General features: G+C 45.9%; 2 protein-coding genes across 2 annotated transcripts; one reads left to right on the top strand and one right to left on the bottom strand.

Annotated features, from left to right (window-relative positions):
* Positions 1 to 164: 164 nt before the first annotated feature.
* On the top strand, positions 165 to 2,799 carry LOC146272361 (uncharacterized). Its single transcript, XM_084706196.1, has 4 exons — positions 165 to 254; positions 712 to 1,472; positions 1,570 to 1,725; positions 2,551 to 2,799. Exons 2-4 carry the CDS (start codon positions 746 to 748, stop codon positions 2,703 to 2,705), a joined length of 1,038 nt encoding a protein of 345 aa, XP_084562322.1. The 5' UTR covers positions 165 to 254; positions 712 to 745; the 3' UTR covers positions 2,706 to 2,799.
* Positions 2,800 to 2,913: 114 nt separating this feature from the next.
* Positions 2,914 to 11,272, bottom strand: sycp1 (synaptonemal complex protein 1). Its single transcript, XM_084704873.1, has 34 exons — positions 11,142 to 11,272; positions 10,546 to 10,695; positions 10,285 to 10,363; positions 10,147 to 10,190; positions 9,765 to 9,929; positions 9,581 to 9,648; positions 9,326 to 9,399; positions 9,157 to 9,215; positions 9,002 to 9,068; positions 8,807 to 8,880; positions 8,550 to 8,658; positions 8,150 to 8,244; positions 7,838 to 8,022; positions 7,605 to 7,672; positions 7,449 to 7,510; positions 7,232 to 7,348; positions 6,945 to 7,040; positions 6,713 to 6,816; positions 6,504 to 6,621; positions 6,341 to 6,411; positions 6,159 to 6,240; positions 6,002 to 6,064; positions 5,557 to 5,619; positions 5,414 to 5,476; positions 5,136 to 5,252; positions 4,946 to 5,056; positions 4,709 to 4,801; positions 4,508 to 4,582; positions 4,312 to 4,407; positions 4,079 to 4,231; positions 3,918 to 3,992; positions 3,714 to 3,821; positions 3,504 to 3,590; positions 2,914 to 3,355 (listed from the first exon to the last, which is right to left on the bottom strand). Exons 2-34 carry the CDS (start codon positions 10,669 to 10,671, stop codon positions 3,218 to 3,220), a joined length of 3,105 nt encoding a protein of 1,034 aa, XP_084560999.1. The 5' UTR covers positions 10,672 to 10,695; positions 11,142 to 11,272; the 3' UTR covers positions 2,914 to 3,217.
* Between the last annotated feature and the right edge of the window lie 25 nt (positions 11,273 to 11,297).

Raw genomic sequence — 11,297 nt, 5'->3', positions numbered from 1 at the left:
GTTAAGAATTGCTTGAGCAATACTGACAGTAAACAATGTGAGATAGAGGAAAAGAGAGAGAGGGAGTGGTAGACTGGTTGATCACCTCTGTCTCCATGGCAACATTCACAAAAGAAGGAAGTTGACAAAGGAAGGCTCCGCCCCCTCACCTGCCCCTGGCTTGAGGATAAGCCTGTTGATTCTCCCACAGGAGTGCCCAGACACTGACAATAACTTCCTGGTTTTCAGTCGGGACAAAGTAGTGCGTGCAAAAGGTACGTAATAAAAAGCTGTTGTTGGACTGTTGAAAGAACTGACACAGGATAAGGTCAAACTGGAAATGCAAAGCTTGTTGTGTATTCTGTAGATACCGTAAGGTCTGGTCTCTGTCTCACGACCTTCTATGGGTTTAAAAGCACAGGTGCATTGGTTTTGTTTGTTGAGGTTCTTTTGATAACGTTGTGACGGCCTACTGTATTGTCCTAACACTTAAGAGGGATCAAAAAGTACGGTCTCTGAGCTTTCTGCTTACACTGCATGGGTCTTCACTTCATATTTGTACCCTTTACAAAGATAAATATATGAGATATAAAAATATGTATTAGAAGGGAGAGTTCTATGGCAACAACTGTTTGTAAATCAGGAACTAGCATACAGTGTTTAATCTTCAACACTATTCGGTGAGTGTTTTTGTAATACTGTGTGATCACAAACGTTGAATCTATGCTATAGGGACGAATATCCAAGCAGAAGACTGCTGTTGATCATGGAGACCAGGTATTCTCTGCTCCTGGTCGGATGTCTGCTGTCTGTGTCCCTGGCCAGCGCTGCCCTAAGCCCTCCAGAGGGACCTAAGGACACTTCAACCATCTTACGCGCCACGACAGGGGTTCCAAACCCAGCCACTGTCACGGCAATGCTGGACAGAACCTCCGCCTCCAATGGAACGTTCACAACAACAGCGGGTGCCACGCCTGCGATCGCTGGAGGAGGTGCTCCACCCAACGGCTCTGCTGGCACCTCCACAGTCCCCACGGCCAGCTCTGTCAGCACCCACACCCCAGGGCCTGCAGCCGGAGCCGGGGAGATCAACACCACGTCTAGCCCTCCTACTGGCTCTCCTCTCACCACAGTGCCAACGACTCAATCACCAGCTACGACTGTGATTTTCAACACCACGTCCAATCTAACAACAACTCAATTACCAGCTACGACTGTGATTTTCAACACCACGTCCAATCTGACAACGACTCAATCACCAGCTACGACTGTGATTTTCAACACCACGTCCAATCTGACAACGACTCAATCACCAGCTACGACTCTGATTTTCAACACCACGTCCAATCTGCCGTCGACTCAATCACCAGCTACGAACGAGACTGTGAACGCCACATCAGCCTCACCCTCCCATCCACCAAGTGACGATCCTCCCACCGCCAACACCACCTCGTGGGTGTCAACGACCAACACAGCGCTTAACGACACACGAGGTAAGCTCTGTGTGTCTGACCTTTGACCTTACTGTCCCGGACACAAGACACATGTCTGTGTGCAAGTTTTTCACCTGGTTCCTCTCCTTGATTGTAGGAAAGGAAGTGAGGCTGGATGACTATGAGAGGACCCTGACCGTGGTGTTCAGTGTGGTGCTTGGGGTGTCCATCTTGGGGTTGGTGATGTACCAGGTGACAAGATGCCACCAGAGAAGAGTCCAGTACTCACATCGGCCGCTCACTGAAAACACTGGTAAGCCCTAGAACATCCCCTAAAAAACACTCTGCAGTATTTATATATACATTACATACAAATACATAACAGTATTTACTATATACATTGTAGGAGTGTTTAAACTGCTACCGAATGCCTGCGCCACAAATGCATGTACTTGTGAAGTGATCAACATGGAAGCAAACCAGTGATATAATGTTTTGAGTTTTAAAAGGCATTGAATACTTAATATTGACATTTAAACACCACCGAATTTGTTTGTTTTGAATTCACCTCTTTAAAATTAAAATGTCAATTTATTTCAATGTAAAAAAATAATCTGATACCAAAAATCAAGGTTCAGAAATGCAGGTTCCTCAAATTAGAACAGTAAAATTCAGATCCCGAAAATTAAATAAAATAAATTAGAGCTTTAGAAATGGAAAAATAACTAAATTCGGGCTGCTCAAATTCGACTGGTGAAATTCAGATCCGTAAAATTAAAGCCGAAAAAATTCAGATAGCAACATCCGGCAGGATTTCCCGCAGCAGTTTTCAGTAAAGGCGGCCGGAAGCAACACACGCCTGCCACCTTAACTTCGTAGTCAAATAAATAAAAGATATCTGCCGTTGTCCTGGTTTCTCCCTTCCAGTCCAAACCGTGATCAACACCAGTGTCCCTTCTCTGCAGAACACATTAGATTATCGCACAAACTAGCTCCCCCCCCCTCCCCGGTTTGACGGCAAACCACACCCTACCACCGTAACTAACAATATCCAATCCTTTGAAAATTCAAAACATGATGTCACTGATTTGCTTCCATAGATCAATGACTAGTTAATGTTCAATGTTGTTCTTTTCAGGTGACCTATACATCTCAGATGAAGACACGCTTGTCATATCAGGAGGACTCTATGAGGGACACGTCTCTGAGCCAATCACAACACAGCAAGACTTCCCTCCTGACCCCTCCCAGCCAACACAGTTCCGCCTTGAGTTCCTAAATGATGATCAATAATAACTGTCCTGTTTTAGAGGCAAACAATCCTTGCTTTCACTGTTTGATTTTGAGTTATGCGGAATTTAACTGATTTGTTAGTCTGACAAGTATGATCACATTTTATGTTATTTTATTTGACAATTAATACAATAATGTAAAAAATAATAATAATATATATATATATATATATATATATATATATATATATATATATATAGAGAAAACTGTCATTTAAAGTACATTACAAAACCGGAAAAATCTATTTAATAATTTAAGAACAATAAGTTAAAGTTGAACAATAATAATAATGAAAACCAAAAATATTTTCTGAACACAAAATTCTCATTCATGTTGAATGGAGTCAAACTTAAGCCCGACACAGTATAGTGATCAATAAACAACATCGCATCTCAATAAATGTTTTTCAAACGCTCTCACTTGCACGTGAACCTCTGCTTCTATCAAACAACTATTAATAAAAATGTAATGAATGTAATGAACTTTGGTATTGCGTAAAGAGTGAACCCTTTCTATGCAAAGATCTTCTCTGCTGCTTTCTTCTTCTTGTGGGAGCCCGTGATGGCGGTCCAGCCTGCGTCTCTCATCCTCTTCATGGCCGCCAGCTTCAAGGCGTTCCCTGGGGATTTCTGAACAGCGGGGCTTTGATCCTAACACACAGAGAAGGAGTTCAAAAACTGCTCAATGTCCTGAAAATGCACAAGTTCAATTGAGAAACACAGAAATGTCAGTGAGGGTTGCGTTGACTGATGTAGCGAGATGGTCTCTCCTCTCTCTCTTCACACAGGTGTGTCTCACCTTCTTAAACACGTGGACTTTAGACCAGGGGGCTGACGACGGCGCCCCCTGCTGGAGGCCTTGGAGCGGTTCTACGACTGCAAAGCTCTGAAAAGCACAGCAGCACACAGCGCTCAGAACGTGGACAGGCCTACATGTGGTACAGGCCTACATGTGGTACAGGCCTACAGGTGGATGGGAGGAGGTATGGAGGCTAGCTCGTTTGTTTACCAGCAGGTCAGCGTGCTCCGAGCTGTCAGACTTGGGGTCCAGCTCCAGAGTGGTCTGGCTCCAGGGCCCGGCCTTCTGAGTCGAGGGGGGGGTCCGGATTCTGTAGGACTGCAGGGAAGGCGATGAGATCAACACTCCACAGGAGAGAGAACAGAGAGATGATAAAGAATCTGTCGTGAAAACAGATAACCCCTGGGTTCCTGCCTTAATGCGAGGGGTCTCCCCGACTCTGGTTCCATAACTCCATGACGGAGTCTGGAGGACTCCACTCTTGCTTTCCTGGGGAACCATCAGTCATTAACAATGCTATGATGAAATGGAGCGCCAATATTTCTATTTCAATAGTTCTGTCCCATAATACTCACTCTGAGAGCAGGAGTAGAGGCCTGTATTTTACGGGCGCTCTGGGACGGGGTTTTCTGTTTGGTTTTGGAGAAATCCAAGCCGTTCCTCTTGATGGCCAGTCTCTCTGGTGTACCCCAGCACCTCCCCTCAGACGCTGAGGCTGGTTCAGACACCTAGGTGTTGAACAAGGAGGATTACAAGTGAGGAAATGTACCCCTTCGATATTGAACAGCTCCTCTGAGCGTCGGTTTACCTGCTTGCTCGGAGTCTCGGGTAGTAGGTTGGAGGGACTGGGTTTCACAGATGCCAATTCTTCTTTCAGTTCCGAGATCTTCTGCATCAACTTCTCCTGAGGTCACAAACAACAGATGAAATCATAATAATTGAACGGTCCAAATCCTCTGACTGGAATTCACCCGGTGTGCATTTGAAAACAAGTCCTTTGTCACCCCCTCCTTCGTTTCTTGGTCCAGATGATTCTTCAGCCTGTCGTTCTCTATCTTGCTCTGCTCCAGCTGCAGCTCCTAGGGAGAGTCACACGTCACACGTCAGTGCTGCTACCAGGGGCTGCTGAGGACCAGCGCTGCCAGGGGCTCTCTGGTGAACCCCGGCCGCTCCACACTGAAGGGCCCTCCAGGTGAGGATCGTACCAGGGCCGTTCTGCTGGCGTCTGCCTCCGCCACGCTCCTCTTCTTCTCCTTCAGCTCGACGTCTTTCGCTTCCAGCATCTTGTCGTACTGGTTCTGCGTCAGGATGGCACGGAATGTTTCTCGTTTCCACGGACGCTTCCGAGACGTTTGATGTCACGTCTCACGTCAAACGTTTCGGAAGCGTCTTGTCGGAGAAATATTCTGTGTGATTCTGACTAGATCGGAGAGAAATCTCACTTTGTGCTTTTCCATCAGGGCAACCATGTCTGCGATCTTGTGTTGACACTTGATCTCCGCATCCTCCCTGCTCCTCACGGCCTCAGCAGCTGTAAGCTGCAGATCCTGCACCTGCAGGATAAACATACCTCCGGTTTACTCGCCTATCACGTCAAAGAGAAGAGAATGGAAACAGGAAGTCAGGACTAACCTCTTTCTGCAGCTCTGCTTCAGAAGATGACTTGGCAGCGACTTCGTCAAGCAGTTCCTGATGTTTCTCCCTGCTGGACTTCTGAATAATTTCTGCTGTTTCTTTCAGTTGGTTGATCTAAAATGGCCGACAAAAACATGTCAGTTTCATCCAGTCTGAGAAAGCCGGTCCCAGCCTGTCGACTGTGCAGGCTGGCGTCAGAGAACAGCATGTCTACAACACCACTCTTACGGCACTGTGTTCCAGATGCTTTATGCTTCAGAACGAGAGTCTCATACCTCACTTTCCAGCTGACAAGATCTTTCTGCCTCTTTGGCGATCTGTTTTTTGAGCATTTTAGCCTGGAAACATCAAGGCGAGATTAGCTCTGGAATACTACACTAGAGGCGAGGCAGAGATATTTCTTTACCATGCTACACACCTCTTTCTGATATTCCTCCTGATGCTTGTTTTTCGTGTCCAACTTAGTCTTCAGGCTGGACAGCTAGAGAGAGAGAGAGACAGACAGGTGTCAGGCTGGACAGCTAGAGAGAGAGACAGACAGGTGTCAGGCTGGACATCTAGAGAGAGAGACAGACAGACAGACAGGTGTCAGGCTGGACAGCTAGAGAGAGAGAGAGACAGACAGGTGTCAGGCTGGACATCTAGAGAGAGAGACAGACAGACAGACAGGTGTCAGGCTGGACAGCTAGAGAGAGAGAGAGACAGACAGGTGTCAGGCTGGACATCTAGAGAGAGAGACAGACAGACAGACAGACAGGTGTCAGGCTGGACAGCTAGAGAGAGAGAGAGAGACAGGTGTCAGGCTGGTCAGCTAGAGAGAGAGAGACAGACAGGTTTGAGTAGCAGGCGCCTGGCTTCCTCACCTTGGTCTCCATGGCTCTGATGTGCTTCTCCTTCCTGCTGATTTCAACCTGCAGATCTCCACACTACAGAGGAGCCAGGAGAGCCACGACTGATGTCAACTTACAGTGATGAGCTACAGCTACAGTTTTCAAGATGGCTTTGGAATGGCCGACTTACGCTCTCATCAAGTTTCTTCTGCAGGTGCTCTGCTCCTTGACCTTGTTCTTCCAGCCTGGTGTTCAAAGAGCTCACCTCCTCCCTGTTGGATGGGAAAGTCACAGGCTCTGCTTTCCTTCCTCAGTGTCTACAACTACGGCAGCTTAATAACAGTAAAGGTTCCAAGTGTTCAAGTCAGGTACCGTAGCTGATGGTTTTGACCTTCAAGCGCTTCGATTTCCTTTGAGATCTCTGTGCCTCTCGCTTCACTCTCCTGTTTTCCGCACGTCAAAACATAGATGTATGACGTCATCCCCTGCCCGACGAGCATGTTTTATAGACAGCGGCAGCATGTTTGACTCTAACCTTCAGGCGAGCCTCCAGGGTCTGGGCTTGGAAACATTCGTTCTCAGCCCGCTCTTGAACCGTCTTCTTCTCAAGTTGCAGCTCATTAAAACTCACCAACAACTTGTCATATTTCACCCTGAGACCAAATCAGAATTCAGTTATTTCCAGTGGAAACACGTAGCTGCAGGGGGGTCTGCTTGATGTTTCTTTAGAAGGAGACAACTCACTCCTGCTGTGCCACGTCTCCTTGCAGCTGCTCTATCTCCTTGGTGGACCTTTTGTTTATTGTCATGGCAACAGACAGCTGTTCTTCCATCTCCTGGGTTTGGGCCTGAGAAGCAGACAACATGACGAGCTTCACTGTCTGGTCTACTCACACAATAAGGACTTGAGTGATGACAACAACGTTTTCTTACGTGAGCCAAGAAACTGTGATCAAAGGACTCCCACCTCACTCACCTGTGTCTTGTTCCTCAGATTGCTGTGGGCCTTTTCAGCTTCCTGAAGTGCCTTCTCCAGTAAGGTCTTCTCGGTCTCCAGGATCTGCACTTTGGTCTACGAGGAACAGAACAGCAGTACTTGGGCTGTTCATACAGAGTCGTGACACAGCACGTTCAGACGGCCAGGCCTCAGCCAGGCCTCAGCCAGGCCTCAGCCAGGCCTCAGCCAGGCCTCAGCCAGGCCTCAGCCAGGCCTCAGCCAGGCCTGATTCAGGCTGTCACAGTGGCTTCTCCTGTTGGTCTCACCTGGTAGCGCTGGACTTGGTCACTCTTCCCTGCCAGCTCAGACGACAGCAGCGTAGCTTGTCTCTCAGCAGCTTCTATCTTCTCCCTCAGTGACTCGATGGATTTAGATTTCACATCCTAAACAAGACCATTTAATTTATCTATATATTTTTTTTTTCAATACTTCACTGCCAGACATTAAGTGCAAATGTGTGTGTCCAAAAAGACTACAAATTACCAGTTCCTCCTCAAGTACTTGTATCTGTCCATCTTTCTCTTCGTTCTGTTTATTAATTTCTCCTTAAATAAAAACAAAACAAAACAATTTATCTATTCATACAGGGTTTCAATGCCACCATGTGCTCTCTCTATAATCCCTGATCTCACGCAGTACCTTCCCGGATCCTCTTCTCCTGCAGCTCCTCAGAGACGGAGACCATCTTTACTTCCAGCTCTTGCGCCCTGGAAAAGAAAGTCACAACCAGCGGAGCAGCGCTGTCACTTCCATGCACCTGCTACTGTCTAGTTTAGTCCCTGGTTTCCCCTGCCCCAGTGTTCTGTCTGCCTTCTCTGTCTCCTGCTCTAGGGTCCATCCTCCCACTCGCCCGTGACAAGCTCCAGCCCTACCTCTCTGTCTCCCGTGCCAGGCTGGTCTGGAGCTCCTGCACGGTGGCCTGAGCCTGGGCCAGCTGGCCTTCTTGAGCAGCCCTAGCCTGGCGGAGCTCTTCTAGGCTGGCGTCTTTCTGGAGGACGATCTGGGCCGTCTCCTCTTTGTTCAGCTCCAGCGCCGTGGAAATTGCTTTTCTATTTTCCTGCGCGAAAAGACAAATAAACAAACACAACATGATGTACATATCTGTACGCAGTCTTTATGAAACCCCAAGAAAATCATTGATCAATGCAATGTTTACATCCCGAAAAATATTTCCAAATCCTGACCTCGCTTTCTTTAAGAAGTTCTTCTGCGTTGCGTAGCTCCTCTGACAGAGCCTGGCGCTCTAGGTGAGAGCTGTGAAGCTCTCCCTGGTGCAGCTCTGCTCAGAGACACAAGGAGCTGCAGTGAACAGTGGGTCATAAACATCCACTTAGCACTACGGAAGCCTTTCTCAACCCTGGTCCTCGGGGCTCACAGCCCTGCATGCTTTAGATGTTTCCCAGCTCCACCACACCCGATTCATATGAATGGGTCGTTACTAGGCTTCTGCTGAGCTTGATGATGACACATTCATTTGAATCAGGTGTGTTGGAGCAGGGAAATAGCAAGCAGGGCAGGGGGGTCCCTGAGGACCAGGGTTGAGAGAGACTGCTTTAGAGTGTAGTCTTGATGAGCTGTTCCTACGTGCGGCCTGCTGCAGATGTTGGCAGCTCTCCTGTGCTTTCTTCAGGTGGAGGAGGATGGCCTGCAGCTCCTTCTCCTTCTCCTTCAGGGCCGCTTGAAGCTGCTCCACCTGCCAAGGAACCGTCACGGTTACTCAGTGTCAGAGCTTCCTATGTACAACATCAATCATGTGCATGATTGATCAAAGGTAACTAGCCTGTCATGGTCTTGGAATGTGTGTCGATGTAGATGTTTGCGATTGATAGGTTGACACTAACCTCTTGTTCCTTCGTGTTGATTTCTTCTCCAAACTTCTCCTTCAAATTGTCAAACTGTAGCAATCCCTCTTTAACTGAGTCCAACATTTTACATTAATTGATTTAGTTTACGACTGTGCAAAATTAAGACAAAACAATAATGAAATTAAATGTAATGCTATGTAACAGACTTGACTTGTGATGTTGGAAAGTTACCTTTTTGCATTTCACAACGGTCAAACTGTGCTTGCAGCCGAAGGCTCTCAAAAGCAGCTATCATCCTCTGCAAAGAAAAAAACTTGGTCAAGCACAAATACGAGAAAAACTATTTGCATCTGGCACCAGTGGATAAGCCCGTCTTAAATTTTCACCTGAATATTTTCCCTGTTTTCTATAAAGAGTTGATGTGTCTCCTCTCGTTCAGACTCAACTAAGAGAGCAAAGGAGAAAGATGGAGTCATCAGTTAACACCAACAAGCTGCTTGTTTCCATTCAGCCTGGGGCTCCAATGAGATCATTTTCAGGTTTGATTTAACTCACACAGATGCATCTTGTCTGCTGATCTCTGGAACGTATCCTTCAGGATGTTACACAAATTGCGTGTTGCATTATTTCTGAGGTGAGAATAAAAATAGGTTATTAAAGTTGAAGTTAAAGTTTATGATCAAATATGTAGCGTTGTTTAAATATCTGTTTAATAGTAGGATATTCCTCTTGCTCAGCACTGTGCTCCTTCAACAATCAGTTTGACAGCTCCAGTCCAGCTGGCTCTGCTTGATAAGGCAGAAAACATACTTAGTCCTCAGATCCTCGTTTTCACTGATCTGTTCTTCCAGTTTAATGCTGAGACTTTCATTTCCAAACTGTGACATGCAGAAATGCTTCCATTAGACAGTTGCTTGCCATGAACATACAGTAGCAAAAAGACAAGGTGGAAGTTTTGTTCCTGCAGAGCAAAACCAACTGTGATGTTGGATACCTGTAAGTCCTGGATAGCTTTGCGCTGCGTTTCAATAGTTCTTTTGTTTTCTTGCAGTTTTCTCTCTCTTTGCACCGTCTCAGAGTCTACTTGGACTTTCCAACACTTTATTTTCTCAACTTCATCAAAGAGTTTTGAATATAACTTTCCAGATGTGCCTTTAGTCTGAGGATAAGTTCACAAAATATTGAAAACCAAACATACTCCAGGCACTGTTAAATAACAAATGCTACTGCAATAATATCTGTTCTCTCGTTGCCCTACTGAAGAATATATGCCAAGAATATTAAGGTTGACATTATGGGATTTAGTGTCCCGGGTAGGAGGAATATATCATCACTAGAGCTTGGCTCAGAAACACAAAAATCCTTTTCAAACTTACCTCTACTTTTTCTACAGGTGAGACAAAAGTAATCTTGGACACATCTTTGGAAAACAGAGCCAGTTGAAGTCAGACATTGTGAACAAAATGGACATAGGTATGATATGCATCCTGCACAGTTGTGTTATATATAAATACCTGCTTTAGGTTTAGTGGATCCCATATTTGTAATGGGGATGGTGAAGTGAGTCTCTTTGTCAAATTGTTTACTGTAACCCTGTTAAATCAAGAAAGTCAGTAGCCTAATCATAATGGTACTGTTGAGTGACAATGCTGCAACAGAAAATGAACACTGATGACTGAGTGAACCTGAATGTGCATTAGTACAAGCTAGTTTGAGTCAGTCTATGGCTTGGCATTAAGTTGACTGCTAGCGCTTTGTGGACTCATATTGCTTACCTGTTGTGCGGTGTTTATGACTCCAAAATCGTCAACGGATTCCTGAGGTTTTACAGCCGAAATCTGTCCTGGGTTCACTCTGGGAGGCAACATTAACTTGAAGTGGAAACACTTGTCCCGCTCCATTCCTAATACTTGGCAGGAATCGTTCTAACGGCAAGAAAGTCAGACTACAGTACAGTCATTTCTGGCCCATTGTTTTCCTCCCAAACCAGTAGACAGTAGGCTACATATGTTACAGTAGAGCTAAAGCTAGCATAGCTACTCAACAGAGGTGAAAACGTCCATTAGTCTGTGTAATAAGTTGGCCGAGGATACACACAATTATAGTTTAAGATACCTTGTAGCGTTAAACCCCCTACTACTATAGCTACAGTATACTGCTAGCGCGGTCGAGAGCTAACGCTACTGTAGTTAAAGTGGAGTTAGCTAGTGCTAGCTACAGTACTGTACAAAGTAACAGTTTGTTGAGAGCTGCAATCACACATGATACATATTGTTACAGTCGCTAGCTACTGATACATTGGAATAGCGTTCCTTTCGTAATACTACTCATCAAATTATGAAGTTAGCTGGCTAACTAACTATAACTTTACCTATCCGCAGTCCAAGACCAAACGGTTTTGACGGTTTTTTATTTCCAACGGTTTCTGTTATGTCCGCCAGCACATGCACGAGCCGATGACTTTGATCTGGCGCGAGTCTCATTCACAACCAAGCGGATGCAGTTATAGTTCACATCAATCAAATCA

Source organism: Hypomesus nipponensis, chromosome 9 (assembly GCF_054491055.1).
Source record: "Hypomesus nipponensis isolate SF chromosome 9, ASM5449105v1, whole genome shotgun sequence".
NCBI classification, from domain to species: domain Eukaryota; kingdom Metazoa; phylum Chordata; class Actinopteri; order Osmeriformes; family Osmeridae; genus Hypomesus; species Hypomesus nipponensis.
This window is presented reverse-complemented; position numbering and strand designations above follow the sequence as displayed.